Below are 17,483 nucleotides of genomic sequence, written 5' to 3' on the forward strand. Positions count from 1 at the left end.
GGCAAGTATTTTGGTGCGGGCTACACTGAGAAATACGGTACCTGCAGAAGCCTCCGAACTTTCAGTGGTGCTGGTGACAGGAGTGTTTGTTCAAATGTCACCTCTTAGGCGAGGCCTTCCCTGACCATCCTCTTTTTTAAAAAATTACCTTTTTAACACAGTATAGTGCACAAATATTAAAGTTACAGATCAGTGTAATTTTCACATGTATAACACCATTTAACCACCTCCCATATCAAGATATAGGTCATTCCCGGTTCCCCAGGAAGTTTTCTCACGCATCTTCCCTGTCAGTTACCCAACAAGGGTCACCACAATCCTCTCTCACCATACGTACGTGAGTTCGGCCTGTTCTAGAACTTTGAATAAACGAAACCATACAGCATGCACTCTTTATGTTTGGTTGCGTGGATAAATGGATGGACCAATGGACAGATAAGTGGATGGAAATGGATGGATTGATAGATGGATAGATGGATCCAGTGATGGATGGATGGGCTGAAATGATGCCTGCCAGCCCCTAGAGGTTCTGGGTAAGGTCTCTGCCTGGCAAATGGGGGAAGGGACAGGGCAGGTGGGACAGGGCAGTAGTCAGAAGTGAGGCCTGACACGCCTTGCCTACAGCAAAGAGACAAGAACCTTTGAGTAACTGTCTCTGCCCCTCCTGCCCTCGCCCCCACCGAGATCTAACAAGCCCATCATGGCGGGATCCCTGTCTCTCCTACGCTCCCTCTGGGCCTCGCCCTTTAACAGCTCACCCCACCACCACCTCTCCATGTCCAGGACCCCTGCCGACCCCCGCCTCCGATCTGCTCCACCCATTCAAAAAGCGTTGCCCCTCGCCTGGCGGTGTGTGTGTGGGGGGGGGGGGGGCGTCTAGCTTTTATCCCGCCTGCTGCAGTGTGGTCCTTTGAGGGGTCTTGAGTAAGGGGGAGGGGGAGTTAGGGTCGCCCGGGAACCTCCAGGCCAGCTGGTTCCGGGCTTTCGGCGCCCCCTGGCGGCCACCGTCTCTCCAGCATCTCTACTCGCTAAGGCCTAGAACTTCCGAGATCCTGCATCTGACGGTCTGCGCCGACACTCCGGGAGAGGGGGACGTTAATGTTCACGTAGGACCACGGGCGGCGCCACGAGACCGCTCCAGGTATGGTCACCAGGGGCGTCCCCGCCCTGGATCCCCAGGACAGTTCTCAGCGATCCATCCCGGACCCGACCTCCTGGCCAACACTCCTCCCTGATGGGGCACGTCCAGCCTCGTGGGAGTGGTTCCTCCGCAGCCCAGATTCCCTCCCACCTCTCTGGCCGCTTTTGCTGGGTCCCTTTTGCTGATCCCCGCCCACTTCCACTCCTCCTGCCCTCCCTCACCCATCCCCCTCTCTCCTCTCCTCTGTGCTCCTGTCTCATTCATGGAAGGCTGGGCTCTCTCAGTGGAATGGACAAAGTTCTGCCTGGCCCCTGACTCTTAGCAACTGTGTGGTCTTGGGTAAGCCCCTTGCCCTCTCTGGGCCAACATCTCTTTGGATGGCAAATGAACACAGCAAAAACGTCACAGAAATGGTTTAGTTTCTTGCAGACCTCGGAAAGCTCTTAGAATTAAAAAAATTACTTTCCTGAGCATAAAAACAATGCATCTTGGGCAGGGATCAGAGCCTAACTGGAAACCACTCCAGGTGTTTTAAACAGGAAGGGATTTAATACAGGGAATCAGGTGCTTACAAAACCAGGGGAGTCTGGAGCAGCAGGCTCTAGGCTGGGCCCTAGGCTGGGCTCTAGGGATAATGCCCAGGATGGCTGCACAGAACCCACCTGCTTCCAGGGAACCTCTGGGCTCAAGAACGCCCAGTCCTGCTGTGACCCTGGGGTCACTTCTGCCGTCCATGTCTGCTGAGGTCTGTTCTACATCTAGAATCCAGCTGCGAGGGTGTCTGGGAAATGCAGTTGCTGCCTCCAGCCCCTGCTGTAAGGAGGGTGGGTGGAGGTCGGCAAAGCCCACCGAGTTCGCCCCAGTGGAGAAGACACATAAAAGCAGATTTAAGGAGGAAGATCCAACTCTAGCATCACTCACCGTCTGAGAAGAGTCCCTGTTAACCCTGGTGTACATCTTCCCACATGCCTTTCTCTGCCTATGTGTTTATTTACATTTTTAAACTAGTCGGGGTCATAATCCTTTCCCCATTTAACAGTTCTCTGAGACAGACCATAAGAAGTATTTCCCCTGATCATTAAAAATTCCTCCCCTCCCCCCCCCAAATATTGTCCCCAAAGCTGTTTTTTTCCTTAAACAGCTATGAAATATCCCATTGTGTAGACATCTCACTTATAAAAACCCATTTCCCATTGTCTATATTTGGACTGTTTCTAATCTTCCAAACAGCACATCAAGGCATCTATGTCCATATTTTGAATTCCTATTTTTAAAAAAGTTTGGAAAAGCTGGAAAAAGGCTGAAGATGGAAAAAGCATCTCCTGGAATCCCCCGCCCAAGAGACTCTGGGCACGGGGTTAGTTCAATGAACCCCAGCATGGATGGGAGCAGATCCTGTTTGCTTTATTCCACAAAAGAGCAGAACATAAACACATTCCGGTTATTACACATGCTTCCGACCCCTGGGTTAGTGGCCGCAGAGGCCTCCCTCCCCCGAGTGGCCAGGACCACCCCACGGCCATTACCACGCTTCCTTCCATTCTACACAGTGCTCTGACTGACCTGCCTCTGCATTATGCTTTTCCCCAAATTTCCGGCCATTTCCTTCAGGCATGTTCCCAAGAGTGCAATCAGTGGGTCAAAAGGTAAGAGCATGTGTGAGGAGTCTTTGGCACAGATTGCAAGTTTCCACACTTCTTTTTTTCCCATTTTTGTTTTTCCCTAACATTATAATACACTCATCTAGGGCTTACTCTGTACCAGGACCCTGTCCTAAGCACTTCTGTGTGCAGACTCTACCCTTGGAATAACCCAATGAAGTAGGCACTATCATTATGTCCATTTTGCAGATGGGGACTCTTGGGCACAGAGAGGTATAGTAACCTTCACGAGGTCACACAGCTGGTATGTAACGGAGCTAGGATTTGAAATCAAGACTCTAGCTCCCAAGTCCATGCTCTTAACCACAATTTAAGGCTGCTGCCTACAGATGGCCTCCTTCATCCTTTAAATAACCAACTCTAGCTCCTTCTGCAGTATAGATGCACTATCATTTATTCAGGCACCACTCAACTGGTGGGTAATTCACTTTTTTTAATACCACAATTGGGCAGATTCAGGTTTTGTGGTGTCTGAAGCTTTTACAATTTGGGGGACCCGCTACAGGAAAAATAGTTAAGTTACAAGTTCAAAAGGAGGTATAGAACCTTGGAAGGGACCAGTGCAAGTAATTGACTTTGAACCTTAAGGCTCCATCAGCATCACGCTAAATCCGAATGTGCTTTTCCCCAATAATTATTAGCAAGATTTTCAAACAGTAAAGGCAAGCGAGTTTTCCTGGGAGCACCCGTATGCAGCAGCACCCAGATTCTATCGTTAACATTTCCCTGAACTTGTTTGATCACACATCTGGGCATCTGTCCCTCCCCTGTCTGTCCATTCATCCCCTTTATTTTATGCATTTCAAAAAGAAGTTGCAGACATCAGGGCACCACTGCAGCTTGCCAACCTCTAACTGGAGTTCAGCATTTTAAATTTTTGTCTTTTAATGTAAAAATCAGAAGTGAAATGTAATTGACAGGCAGGGAAACCCGCAAACCTGTCTTTGCTGTTACCCCGTGTTTTTTGCACACAGAGGAACAGACGCATTTCCCCAGGACATTAAACAGTGAGAACTTCCTGAGGACTCTGCCTAATGCCCCGGCTGGCAGGATCTGCCCTCGGGTAGCTGGGACCACTCCATCCCCTGGGTATCCCAGCATTTGACAGATGCATCTCTGGACATTAAGAGTTTCCTCCCTTTTTCCAGCAGCTTTCTTCAGACTCCCTTCCCAGGATGAAGTTACTGGGTCAAAGGCTGGGGCTTAAGGCTTTAGCAGACACCAAGTGGCTTCCATTTGTACCTCAGCTTACCATCCTCTGGCCCCTCCCCTATACACACACGCACACTGCAGTTTTCTTGCCTGTACAACAGTCCTTTTTAAGATGGGAGAGGGGGAGGAACAGCAGGAACAGTTCCTTAAATTGTGATGTGGGGGGAAGGAGGAGGCTCTGACGTTAGTCTCTCCCTTCAGCCATTTGTTTTATAAATTGCCTGCTCTATTTTTATAAACATCTTGTCCTGGAGCAACCTGCCTAAAGGCCATGATAAAAAATAGAGGAAGACTAACAGAAAACTAAAAGCAATGGACACTCCTGACAAGATACCATGCACAAAGTCAAAGGAAGAGCCTGGGAGAAATGTCTGTGACATGTATGACAGTCTTCGGATCCATAATAAATAAAGAGCTACTATAAACAAACAAGAAAACAGCCCAGGAGGAAAATGATCCAAACGTTTGAACCAGCATGGAAGAAACCACCAGTGATCATATGGAAAGGTGCTCAACCTTACTGGTAACCATGCACGATAAAATAAAAATAGTGAGGACTTCCCTGGTGACATAGTGGTTGAGAGTCCGCCTGCCGATGCGGGGGACATGGGTCCGTGCCCCGGTCCGGGAAGATCCCACGTGCCGCGGAGCAGCTGGGCCCATGAGCCATGGCCGCTGAGCCTGCGCGTCCGGAGCCTGTGCTCCGCAACGGGAGAGGCCACAACAGTGAGAGGCCCGCATACCACAAAAAAAAAATAATAATAAAATAAAATAAAAATAAAATAAAAATAGTGAGACCATACCATGGTAAAGCTATGAGCAAACAAGGGGGGGGGGGGCTCCTATAAGCAGAGAGCATTTTGGCTGGATCCAAATGACCTTTTAGATACACTTTCCCTGTAGCCCAGAGATTCACTTGCAAGTACTTGTCCTACAGACACATGTGGAATGGCACAGGTACACAGGTATCCCCTCCAGCTTCACCAGGAGCAATATGGGCCTTGGGTGAGTGGAATCACAGCACGGTTGTGCAGCGGAATTCTCTGCAGCTGTGAAAAAGAATGAGGACGCACCCTACACAGACATAAATTCCCCAACATGCGCTAAATGGCAAGTTACAGAAGCACATATGGTATGATCCTATCCCAGACACAGAAAAAGTAAAACCCTTCTATTTTCTAATGTATACGTATGTAATTTAACAGACTCACACGTGGAACACGACGGAACACCTCAGAGCAAACTGCAGAGCTGGCTACCTCTGCAGAGGATTAGAATGGAGGGCAGGGCTTCCCTGACGGCGCAGTGGTTAAGAATCCGCCTACCAATGAGGGGGACAAGGGTTCGAGCCCTGGTCCGGGAAGATCACACATGCCACGGAGCTACTAAGCCCGTGCGCCACAGTTACTGAGCCTGCGCTCTAGAGCCCGCAAGCCACAACAACTGAGCCCACGAGCCACAACTACTGAAGCCTGCGCGCCTAGAGCTCGTGCTCCGCAACAAAGAGCAGCCCCTGCTCAACGCAACTAGAGAAAGCCCGCGCGCAGCAACAAAGACCCAATGCAGCCAAAAATAAATAAATATTTATATTAAAAAAACAAAACAAAAACCCAAACACCTCTCTCCCCTCCGTCTGCCCTGGGTCTCTCCTTCCTCCTGTAACACTGGGGGAATTACTTCTTCAGGAGCCTCAGTTTCCCCTTCTATAGAAAGGGAAAGTGGGGGAAAAAAAAAGAGGGCAAAGGTCAAGGGTGATGTTCACGTTTCTTTGGTATGTGTATGAACCGTATCAATGAGTCACAGTGAGACCACAGTCCTTTATTACTTGCAGAATAAGTGTTTTTAAAAGTCCTTTATAGTGGGGGTGGGGGGGAGGATCAACCTCCTTTCATGGACTTCAGTTTCCTCACCTTTAAAACGGGGACTTCCCTGGCGGCCCAGGGGTTAAGACTCTGTGCTTCCACTGCAGGGGGCGCAGGTTCAATCCCCGGTCAGGTAACAGATGCTACATGCCACGCGGGGCGGGGACAGGTAATGCCAGCCCTCCTAAACTGGCTGTCGCGAGGCTTGATGAGAAAGGATAGGTGGGCAGCAAACGTCAGCTGCTGCTCTGGACAATGTGACACGCCTGCGGTCAAGGTCCGCCTCCCTGTCACTGCGGTGCAACGGGCCACCTTCCCCCACCAGAAACCCAAGTGCAGCCCTCCCCTCTCCCACACCCCACAGCGGCAGGCCTGTCTCCTCTGCCTACTTCCGTAAGACGGCCGCCCGTGCCTCCGCTGGACAGGCCCCTGCCACGCCCTGGCTTCCCACCAGCCTTTGGTGGAGACGAAGGCCCTGGTACCCACATCCCTGTGTGCTAGAGGGAGACAAGTCACGTGCGAAGTCTGAGGTGTTGGTCAGAAGGTGCTTTATTGAAGGGCGGGGGCTCCAACATCTCGCGGCAGCTACAGCCTGGGAACAGAGGGTGGACGGGGGAGTGGGGCCCACATCCTCATCCACGTGCCACCCCCTCTTCCGGTTTGGGCCCTTCCATTTCTCCTCGGGGACCCTCCCTGGCCTGACTGGGGTCCGGTGGCCCTGGCAGGCTGACCCTGTCCCGGGTCCGGCCAAGGGAGCATCGCTCCATCACTGGCCACGGCGACCGGGTCTGGGAGGGGCCCCGGGACCGCCGGCGACCACTGGGGAGAATGGGGGCGCCACTCACTGGATCTCGCGGAACGCCCGCTTCTCCACCAGCTTCACTTTGTACTTGCGCTTGAACCTGGGGGAGGGAGAAGAGAGCAGTCGGCGACCTCGAGTCCATCCGGCGCGGAGAGGCTCCTGACGCCCACCCCGCACGGCAGCCCCCGGCTCTCACTTGGCTCGCTCCCGAGGCTCAATCATGTTTCTCCTCTGGAAGCTCTTGAACCGGTCTCGGAGGATGCTGCCCTCAGGCTGCGAGACACGGACAGGGAGTTCTCAGCGGGTGCCAGGCAGAGACCCCAGGGCCCTGACCGCTCCCCACAGGGTCCAGTGGAGGCGGGGAGTCGGCGCCACAGTCCCATTAGCCAAAGCCCCCAGTCTGGCCTCACGTACACCAGGGGCTCAGCCTGGCCCTGAGCTCATGGGGTGACAGGTACTGACCCATGGGCTGGCCCTGAACTGGGTTTGGAAGAAGCAACACGAAGGAGGCTGGAGAAGGGGGAATGGGCGTGGCCGGCAGGGGGAGAAGCAGGGACAAAGGCGGGGTCAGAAGAAGGGTGCGCGGTCGGCCCACTCGAAGTACAGCTGGCTGGAGCCCCGCGGCGTGCCAGACCACGCAGGGCCCGTGGCTGCGTGAGGAGCAGGGCTTCCTCCCGGGGGCACTGGGGGGCCACAGCAGGCTCCGAGTGCGGGAGCAACAGGCTCTATTTTGAGCTTTAGGAAGACCCCTCTGGGACTAAAGACGCCGAGAGTGGGGCCCGGAGACCAGGGGCTACAATGGGACCTGGCCAGGAGGAACGGTCTTCTGAGGGCCCCAGGCTGCAACTACCCATCACTCGGCCCCTCAGCCCCGGGGACCCCGTGCCCTCAGCCCCCAGGCATCAGCCCAACCAGCCCAGCCTGGGGGCAGCCATGATGTCGCCCATAGTCCCTGGGGGACATGGGGAGCAAGGATGGGTATCATCACCAGGCACGGGCGTCTCCCCTACAGCACCCCAGCACCCCGGCCAGACAGGTACCTTCAGGGTCCTGAGTGAATCAGCCAGCTCCGAGCTGAGCTGCACGTCAATGTCGGGGTCCTGGTACCTGGGGAATGTGGGGCGTCCGGGGGGTGGGGGGTCAGCCTGGCCCAGGACACAGGGCCAAAGACCCCTCTTGGGAACAAGAGGCCGGGCAGTGGGGTTGAGAACACAGAACTCTGGGGGAAAGGGATGGTCTCCCCGGAGAGACCCAGGTTAAGCAAAGATAGGAAGGCACCAGATGGGGGACTGGGGCCCCTCCCAGCCTCCCAGGGAGCCCCCGCCCAGGCCTCACTTGAGCCGCCCCAGCCGGCGGGGTCTGTCCGCCTCCGCCAGCCGCTGTGCCCGCCGCCGCTCCCGCCGTCGAGCCAGCTCCGCCAGCCGCTGTGCCACCTGCGCCCTGATCCCGCGCAGCCTGAAGACCTCCTGGTGCCGGAGCCGGGCGGCCCGCGCCACTGCCTGCTGCGCCCTCTGCGGGGGGGGGGGGGGGGGGGGGGGTGGGGGGGGGGTGGGGGGGGGCGGGGTCAGAGGTCAGGGGCCAGGTGGAGCACCACCCCGCCCGGGGGGCTTTTCCTCCACCTGCTCCCAGGTCACAGCAGCTGTTTCTCCACAGCCCTTGGTTTTTAATCCTTTTTTAAAAAGTTTATTTATTTGTTTTTGGCTGCACTGGGTCTTCAGGGCTTTCTATAGTCAGGCGAGCAGGGGCTACTCTTCGTCGCGGTGCACGGGCTTCTCACTGCGGTGGCTTCTCTTGTTGCGGAAAACGGGCTCTAGGCACGTGGGCTCAGTAGTTGTGGCTCGCGGGCTCTAGGCACGCGGGCTCAGTAGTTGTGGTGCACGGGCTTAGTTGCTCCGCGGCATGTGGGATCTACCCGGACCAGGGCTCGAACCTGTGTCCCCTGCACTGGCAGGCGGCTTCTTAACCACTGCGCCACCAGGGAAGCCCAGTGCCTGTTTTCTGAACCGACCTTCCTTATCCGTTTTTCTCTGTCTGTGGTTCATAAACCCTCCCCACCCCCTACCCCCGAACATCATCACCGGGGCAGCAGGGCCTGACCTGACGTGTTCCCCGCTGCATCCTCTGAGCCCACAGAGGTATCTGGAGGATGCCAGGAACTAGGTCTCAGATGACAAAGGAGCTTCACGGATCCCAAACAGCCCAAAGAAGCAGGCTCCGGGCGGGAGAAAGCAGGCTGTGGGATCAGGCAGAGCAGACCAGAGCCGCAGTGCTCACCAGCTTCCGGGCGGCCTTCTCCCGCCGCCGCTGCTGTTCCGTCTTCTTCTCCACGGAGGCCGGGCGGACGGCTGTGGGCGAGGCCTCTGCTCCTGTGGCCGGGTCTCCTCCAGCCTCGGGCCCCTCGTCCTGGCCTGCGCCCGGCTCCCCTTCCCCATCCGACTCCTCCAGCAGCCCCTGGCACATCTCCTGGAAGGCAGACTCCTGGGGAGAGGGGGCGGGTCAGGCTCAAGGCGGGCAGCGGGTGGGGAGCGGGCAGGGAGCGGGCGGGCGCGCGGGCCTGGGCTCACCGGGGTGGCGGCCTGCTCTGAGGCCGGCGGGGCCAGCTGCCGCTCCAGCTTCCCGGCTGCTTTCTGCCGCTGCAGCTCCACCTCGTGGGCCGCCCGGAGCAGGGTCTGGGGGTGGGGGGTGCAGGTGAGGACCCAGGCCCTGGAGGCCTCTCCTGGGACTTCCAGACCCGGCCCTCTTACCTCCCACCTGCACCTCCACCCCAGGGCTCAGCCCGCCCCCCTCGACGGCCCCGGCGCCTCCTCCTCCCCCGGCCTCCCTGCACCGGCCAAAGGGGGCTTCTAATCCCTAACCTCACATCTGCTCTGCCCGTCCTCTTAAAGGACAGTCTGGTCTCTACACACTGCAGGGTTCCACTTCTAGGAAGTGCCCCGAACAAGCACATGCACACAGACAGGAAGAAGCGGTGGCTGCCCGAGACCAGGGAAAACGGGGAACTGGGGGGTGACGCTGATGGGCATTAGGTTTCTTCCTGCGGTGACGAAAATGTGCTAAAATTGACTGCAGTGACGGCCACACAACTCTGCATATACTAACCACCACTGAATTGTGTCCTGTAGGTGGACGAATCACACAGATGGAAATTCTATCTCGATAAAGTAATTATGTTAAAAAAAAAAAAAGAAGAAGAAGAAAACGACAACATCTCCCCAGGAGCAAGAGCCTCCGCCTGTGGCCGGCCTCGTCCTCTCAATGTTTCGCGCGGCGCTGTTTGCTCCCATAGATGCTGTTCCCCGGCAGAGGGACGTGGCCCCCTGCCCCGTCAGCTAAGAGTCTGGCTCACGGTGAACAACGCTGAACAGCGTTCACAGCAGCACCTGCGTCTACTCAGTGACCTCGATTTCTCTCCGGGAACCTGAGCTCCCAGAGGGCGGGGGTTTGTCCTCTCTCTGTTCATGACATCTGTACCCAACAGATGTCTGTGAGATAAACACTGACTCTTACCACCAGCTTTTCCTGTTGCTAAACTACTCTCACCCTTGCACAAAGCTTACTCGGTCACATGTTTTGTTGCCAACGGTTGAAAGCCTTTTGCATTTATGTCCCACAGAGTTCCTGAAAGGTGCCACGGTCTCACCCACCTCTGGGCCTTTGCACATGCTGTTCCCTCCGACTGGAACACCCCCCTTCCTTCCTCTCTTACCATAACAAACTGCCCCCAGTCTCAGCTCTGCTGCCCCCTCCTCCAGCAAGCCCTCCCTGACCCCCAAGGCCGGCTCTGCTGCCCCCTGTGCCCTTTCATCCCAGCCCTGCCCACTCTGGGTCATCACTGTCCGGGAGCAGGTCTGTCTCGCCGACTGGACCACGAGCCCTGAGAGGTCATGCCAACGAAGTGGCCAAGCACCGAGTGAGAGGCCTGGCGGGGCGGCGTACCTGGTGGTCCTCAAAGGATGGGTTGTAGGAAGCTCCCGCGGGCGTCACCTCCACGGCAGGCGCCTGGGAGGGCTTGGTGTGGAGATGCTGCGGCCGCTGGAGGAGGACAGGACCAAGGCAGGGTAAGGCCTGGGAGCGCCATGACTCAAGCTTCCACAAGCGCTAGGACCCTGGGCCTGGGAGGCGGCACGGCACACGGCCTTCAGGCTGGGCAGTGCCCGTGGCATCCGGAACGATGGACAGCTGGTACTGCGGGCGCAGCAACCCCAGCAAGAGCACGCAGGGACTCCGCTCGTCTTTCCTGAGTAGGGTTCCTGTCACCAGGGTGGTGGGGACGGGTGAGACTTGCAAAACTTGTATGGTACGGTCGTCAGGCCATCACTGAGATCGGCAGCTGTGCTCGGCAGAGGTTCTGTGTCCGTCAGCGCAGGACACCACAGACAAGGGCTGACAGACACTCAGAGCGTAGCCCTGCACCCCCGGGAGCTTGGGAGAAACGCAGGGCCCTGGGCTCACCTGAAACCCGCTAGCCGGAACCTACACTTTAACAAACCCCCAGGGGACCCGAGTGCATGCTCAGCTCTGAGCAGCATCTCCCCATCTGGACTTGGCGCATCCCTGCCCGACTGGCCTCCACCCCAGCAAAGGCCCCCCGTCTACAACAGAAGCCTGGGGGTCTCCCCTGACACCCCCTGCCCCTCCCCACAGCCAACTGCCCGCCAGGCTAGGTGCTTCTGCCCGACGACTTGCCTTGGGTCACCCCCATGCTGGGGTGCCCGCCTCCACCTGTCCCACCTCCTCAGAGCATCCCACAATCCCACCTCTCCAGTGTGCAAAAGCACTTAGGATAAAAGCCCACAGCCCGAAGTGGGCTCCCGCAGCCTTCTCCCCACCCCACCCCCACCGAGCAGCGGGCCTCCACATCCTACAGCCCCGCCCTCGCTGGAGGCTCTGCACCCCCATCTCTGCAGGCTCGCTCGCTACACCAGGTCTCTGGCCCCTTAGTACCAACTTACTTTCCAGTGAAGGCTTCCCTCATCTCCCTAAAGCATGTCCCACTGACCTGCCACCACTCTGCTCTGTGCCCTGGAGGCGGCACTGCCTGCCTGGCTCCGGCAGGTGGGTTCCCGGTCACAGGACGGTCGGGCTCTGACGCTGAGGCTCTACAGCCTGAACGCTCCCCAGCCCCGCGCTCTGACCCCTATCACCCAGGACGCCCTTCTGACCAATTCTCACCTTCACACCTTTCTTCTTGGTCTGCTCCAGGAAAAAAGGGTCCTGGTGCTCCAAGGGCCGGTCCAGAGGGTCTGCGGAGGCAGCGAGGGGCGGCTGCTGGGGGAACATCGGGGCCCTGAGGGGCTCCCTCCCAGCCCTCCTCCCTTAAGATGGCCCGGGAAGGACTGACTCTCAGACCCCAAAGGGCTTCGAATGCCAGGCAGAAGAGCATGTGGACGGGGTCCAGGTAGCAGGAGAGGCCCCAGGTGTAGGGAGGGGCAGGAACCGGCCCGCTCGGGAAGGGGGCACGAGCTGGAGCACGGTGCCGCTTCAAGACGCCCGACTCGCCTAAGACCCTCAAAGCAACCCCGCAGGGCGCCCCCGAGACACGGTGCGCGGCGGCAGGGACACTCACTGTCTTTGACCCAAAGGTCGTAGAAGGGCCGCTCAACCATGTCCTGGGGCCCGGGCTTGGCTCTGGCCGCGGGAGGGTGGCGGAGTCGGGCCTGAGCCCTGCGCACCTCCCGGGGCAATTCGCCCTGCTCCGCCAGCCTCTCCCATAGCTGCTCCTTCCGCCTGAGCTTCCTGGCGTTGGGGACCTGGTGGGCGCGGACGCTGGGCCGGGGAGAAGCGGCGCAGGCGCAGCGGGTGAGGCGGACTCCCCTGCCCCCGCCAGGTGTCCCGGCGCCTCCTCCCTCCACAGGGGGCTCCCCAGGCTTCTCCTACTCCTCACTCGATCCAGCAGCTTCTGAGACCATCCCCCCATGTCTGCCCCCAGCACAGGCCTCTCTCCTGAGCCCCAGACCTGACCGCACAAGAGCCCCTGGGGCCCTTGCCCTGGATGTCTCCCAGGGACCCCACACACCATCTCACAACCAACCTCACATCGCTCCACTGTCCGCCCCATCAGCCATCCACGCTCCACCCCCACTTCAGGCGTCAGTCACTAAGCCCTGCCTGACCCATCCCCTGGCCGTGGCTGCCCACCCAGCCCCCTCTTCCAGCCCCAGAGCCCTCAGCCACGTCCAGGCCCATCCTCGCCTGCCCAGCCACAGCACCCCGGCCCCCGCCTCAATGCCTCCAATCCGCTCTCCAAAGTGCAAATCCGACCCCATCCTCCCCTCCAGTGCCCTTCACCTATCACCCTCCCTCCCCAGAATTCCTTTAGGGTCAGGAAGTGAGTAGGGCCTGCACAGAAGAACGTGAGGCCAGAACCAGAGGAGAAGGAGGGTCTGGGGGTGGTGGGACACTCACTCTTTGGGTGCAGGGACCTTGGATGTGTTCTCTAGGATGAGGTCGATCCGAAGGGGTTTCTTGAGAAGCAGCGACCTCTTCTGACCTTTGGTCCTCTTCTTGTTCAGCCCTGGGGGTGGGAGAAAGGAAAGAATTAAGGCCTCAGGCCCCCTCACTACCCAAGGCCAACTTCCCACTCCCCTCATTCCGGCTCCCCTGGAGACCTGCATCCCAGTACAGACCTGGAGGCCCCAGGCTGACCCTAGGCTCCCACCTGAGCAAAGAGGCCCCCGCAAGGGCAGGGCCTAGGGTGCCCAAGCTGTGACTCCCCACACCACACCCATTTCCTGGGCCAGCTGGAGGCAGCCCTGTGCTGGGGACACAGAGGAGTCAGACCCACAGCCCTGCAGACAAGGGGCTTCCAGAGGCAACGGGGAAGAGGCCACAGAACGATTAATGTTAACAAGGAAGAAAGCAGGTGGTCAGGCGACATGAGGCCCAGGGAGCTGGACTCAGGACCCAAGATGGCCAATTCCTAGCACAACAGAATTTTCTGCTTTTACTTCTAAAGCCTAAGAGTAAAAAGAACTCTAGAACAAAACATACTAGGATGGAATCCGTATCCTTCCATTTGCTAAGGGACCTCATGAAAGTGACTTTGCTCCTCTGTGCTGCCAAAATGAGGTTTAATGCCTACCTCGCAGGATCTGGCGGAGATGTACTGGGTTGACCAAAAACGTCATTCGGGGTTTGCCATAACATCTTACGGAAAAACCCAAACAAACTTTTTGGCCAACCCAATAACTGCAGCTGACTATCGAACAACATGGGTTTGAACTGCGAAGAGTCCACTTATACCAGGATTTGTTTCAATAGCAAATACTACAGGAACACACGATCTGCAGTTAGTTGAATCCACAGATGCGGACCCAAGGTACAGAGGGTCGACTACAAATTACACGTGGATTTTTGACCCCATGGAACGTCAGTGCCCCTGACCCCTGCATTGTTCAAGGGTCCATTGTATTTCAAGATTCCACAGCACAGTGATCACCCGTGAAAGCATGCAATCGCTGTTATCCTTCTACTTTTTTTTTTTTTTAATCTAAAGCAGAATCTGTAACTACTTCCTTGCCTGTTCACCAGGGTAGCTCCCTGCCTTACCCTTCTGTTCACAGAGCAGATCTTCTCACTCCTGTGAAAGTCGACCTCTTCAATACCCCTTCCTTACCAGCTCACTCAAAGACCGCTCTCCCCCAAGAGGTCCTTTCATTTCCCTTACACCAGATCCCTTGACTGATCTCATACATGCTAATAAAGGCCATCCTGCTGTTACAGCAGCCTGAGGTTTTGCTCATTAAAGCTATAGGCTTTCCCGTTAAAATGGACCCCTTAGCTTTTCTAGCCCCTCCTTAAAACAAACCAATTATTCTTCATCTGTTTTTCCAGGTATTGACAGTAAACCTTATTACTCACTGAAGCAAACCCTAACTTGCTTCTCCTCCACTTGTTTTAGAAGGTCCCGAACCCTGCATTTTGGCAAATTAAAGCAAGCAGGTCAAGAGGAGTCTCTTATTCAAGTTGATCTTTTTGTTCTCATTAGAGAGCAAACATCTTATTGAGTAAATCAGGCATGATTCCTTATAGCATGTCCTTGACCTGGTTTTCTGCAAATTAACGGAGACCTCCTGATTTATGATTATCTACGTAACAAGTCAGATCCCAACTGGATTCTCTGGGCATTGAGACCTCTCTGAAACCTCAGGAAAAAAAAAAAAACGAGTTCTTTAGGATAATCCCTAACTTGCTTTCTGTTCATCCCAGGTCCTCTTTAAAGACATTTTTTTTTTCCAGGTGTTTGCCACCCAAGCCACGTCATTAACACAGATCCTTTTAGAGGCTGAGGGAGCCTCACTAAATAAGGATTAATCATTGCCACACACCCGCCACAAAAACCCTTCCTCACCTTCATTCTTGGGGCCAGTGTCCACGAAGAAGAGTTTTTCATCGGGGGCTTCTGATATCAAGCCACTGGGAGGTGGAAATTCAGAATATCAACCATACATGTTGGGGAGAGGAGTACGAAGCCGCGGAAGGAGCAGGTTTAACCTCTCCAGGCTCAGCTTTCCTGTTGTGCTCATTCAAGTACTATCTTCCCGCCTGGGACCCCTCCAGGCCAGAGACCCTCCCTCCAGTTTGCAGAATTTACTACTTAAAACGCACTAAACTAGGCTGAGTGCATGGTACGTACTGATACCAGAAAAGTGTTTGTGGTTTACCTGGATTCTAATTTAACTGGGCGTCTTGTACCCGGTGACCCTACCAAGTCCCCCAGGCTGTCACCCGGAGTTCCCAGTACATCCCCTCGGCATCCCCAGCGGTGCCGGACAGGGGCTCCCAGGCCCCCAGAAGTCCCCCCCAGGCAGCTAGGCCTCGCACCCCGCCACACAGAACGTGGCCCAGCTGTGCGCAGTCCCGCCCCACTCACCCGCTCGTGCGCTCCTGCAGCCGCACGTCCTCCAGGAACTGATCAACCTCCAATCCCAGCGGCTCCTCAGCGAGCCGCCGCCAGCCCCGCTTCTTATTTCTTGGGCCTCGCCGTCGCCGCCTCAGCGCTGGGTCCACCGAAGTGGGCCGCAGCCCCAGGAAGCCAGAATTGGCCTCGCTTTTCGAGCACAGCCCGACACCACCACCGCTTCCCACCGCCATCTTGGAAAAGGAAGAACTGGGCCTCCGGCGTCCGGAAATCCTGTTCGGGGCGTGCGCACGCAGAAATCCCGCCCCCTCTCGTGACGTACTTCCGGCTACCGCCATCTTGGTAGGGTGGCTGGAGCCGCAAAGGGGCGGGGAGGCTACTATCTCGGTAAAGGATAAATGGCTCCTCCCTCTTCTGCAGATTCCGGTCCGCCCCAGGTTGTAGGTTTGGGGCTCTAGCCCTAGGCGAAATACCTTTCCCGGCCGCCTAGGAATACTTTAAAAATCTGAGTATCATTTTAAATTTGTTGAATTTTTTAAAGATTTAGGGGTTTTTTTTTGCGGTACACGGGCCTCTCGCTGTTGTGGCCTCTCCCGTTGCGGAGCACAGGCTCCGGACGCGCAGGCGCAGCGGCCACGGCTCACGGGCCCAGCCGCTCCGCGGCACATGGGATCTTCCCGGACCGGGGCACGAACCCGCGTCCCCTGCATCGGCAGGCGGACTCTCAACCACCGCGTCACCAGGGAAGCCCTAGCTTTCTTAAAAAAGGAAAGTTATACCCGGCAGTGGCAGATTCGGCACACGAGACTTTCCAGTCTCAGAACGTTTGACCTGTCAATGTTCCAAACCTAGAATCTTGGAAATCAGAGTTTTCGGAATGTCGAGGTTGGGAGCACAGAACATTCCGTGCGAGAAATGTTAGAAACATACATTATTAGAAGCCTAGAAGCACAGGCTCAGAATCATTAATCTTGGATAAGCTACATAGTTGTGCCTCAGTTGCTTCATCTGTAAAATGGGGGCGATAATTGTTCATCTGCCTCATAGGTTATTCTGGAGATTAAACAAGGTAATATATACAAAATCCTGAAGATTGTGCCGGGATCTAAATGTTAACTATTGTTATTACCTCGCTCCCTGAGACTTTATCTTAGAATCAATTAATCTATGCTGTTTACAAATAGGAAGGGAGCTCGGATGCCCTTGGGCCCTGGCAACCATCCGTAGGGATCCAGAGCCTCATAAGGCCGTTCTCCACTCGAAAAGGAAAAAGGTACAGAGAAGGAAGGCGCCACGCGGGGGTTCACACAGCGGAACTCGGCCTGGGGACGGTGACAGGCCCGGGATTTGGCCCTGGAGACCTGATCACCCACCACCTGGGGCAGGGGTTTCAGCGATCGGCCAGCCTAGCTCTCGTGTGTCCACCAGGGGGCGCCGGGAGCCGCGCCACCGGGGGAGCGTGGGCGGGGACGGCGCGAGGCCAGCGTGTCCCGGGGGCCGTGGGTGTGGCCATGGGTGTGAGTTGGCTGGACCACGAGCGGGGATCCCCCCGGGCGTGAGCGAGCGCGTGCGCACACTTTGGTGGTCCTGATGGGTAGCATCACCTCCTCCCCCTCCAGGAGCCCGCTTGTCCTCGGTGTTACGTGTCAGGAGCTGTGTACCCAGGTTGTGTGGGTGGAAGTCGGCGGGCAGGGAGGAGGACGGGGGCACCTTGTAACCAAGTTGGCACGCACACACACACATACACACAACCCCACGGCCTAGGGCTTGGTTCCCAGGCCCCGGCGGCAGGAGGTTTGAGGGAGGGATGTCCCGGAGGGAGGGCCTCAGAGTAACTTTTCTTCGGAAAATATGTCGATCTGGTCCCCAGCCCAGGCCTGAGTCATCAGGCTCCCGCAGCATTGAGTCATGGCCTCCACCTCTGCCCCTGAGAGCTTGGAGAGTA

The 17,483-nt window shown here is 56.6% G+C and overlaps 1 protein-coding gene and 1 non-coding gene across 3 annotated transcripts; both read right to left on the reverse strand.

Moving 5' to 3' along the window:
* Positions 1-6,407: 6,407 nt before the first annotated feature.
* NOP53 (NOP53 ribosome biogenesis factor) lies at positions 6,408-15,786 on the reverse strand. 2 transcript variants are annotated; one of them, XM_059045754.2, is made up of 13 exons: positions 15,551-15,786; positions 15,029-15,093; positions 13,084-13,192; positions 12,245-12,444; positions 11,851-11,921; positions 10,615-10,710; positions 9,243-9,347; positions 8,953-9,156; positions 8,014-8,189; positions 7,719-7,785; positions 6,875-6,951; positions 6,722-6,778; positions 6,408-6,468 (listed from the first exon to the last, which is right to left on the reverse strand). In XM_059045754.2, exons 1-13 carry the CDS (start codon positions 15,769-15,771, stop codon positions 6,462-6,464), a joined length of 1,455 nt encoding a protein of 484 aa, XP_058901737.1. In that variant the 5' UTR covers positions 15,772-15,786; the 3' UTR covers positions 6,408-6,461. The 2 variants fall into 2 exon arrangements, with proteins under 2 accessions (XP_058901737.1, XP_058901739.1); XM_059045756.1 differs by lacking the exon at positions 6,408-6,468 and having other exon boundaries at positions 6,718-6,778.
* On the reverse strand, positions 7,562-7,672 carry LOC131745648 (small nucleolar RNA SNORD23). The gene has a single exon (XR_009332383.1). It is a non-coding gene; the product is annotated as a small nucleolar RNA SNORD23 (small nucleolar RNA).
* Positions 15,787-17,483: the final 1,697 nt, after the last annotated feature.

This window comes from Kogia breviceps, chromosome 18 (genome assembly GCF_026419965.1).
Source record: "Kogia breviceps isolate mKogBre1 chromosome 18, mKogBre1 haplotype 1, whole genome shotgun sequence".
NCBI lineage: Eukaryota > Metazoa > Chordata > Mammalia > Artiodactyla > Physeteridae > Kogia > Kogia breviceps.

Bases quoted from the DNA above. Each gene is read 5' to 3' on its own strand.
- NOP53 (XM_059045754.2), bottom strand. From the start codon at position 15,771: ATGGCGGTGGGAAGCGGTGGTGGTGTCGGGCTGTGCTCGAAAAGCGAG. The intron at 9,157-9,242 runs GTGAGCCCAGGC...CCCTCTCCCCAG, and splicing joins CAGAGCAGGCCGCCACCCCG to GAGTCTGCCTTCCAGGAGAT. The intron at 8,190-8,952 runs GTGAGCACTGCG...CCCCCCCCGCAG, and splicing joins AGAAGGCCGCCCGGAAGCTG to AGGGCGCAGCAGGCAGTGGC.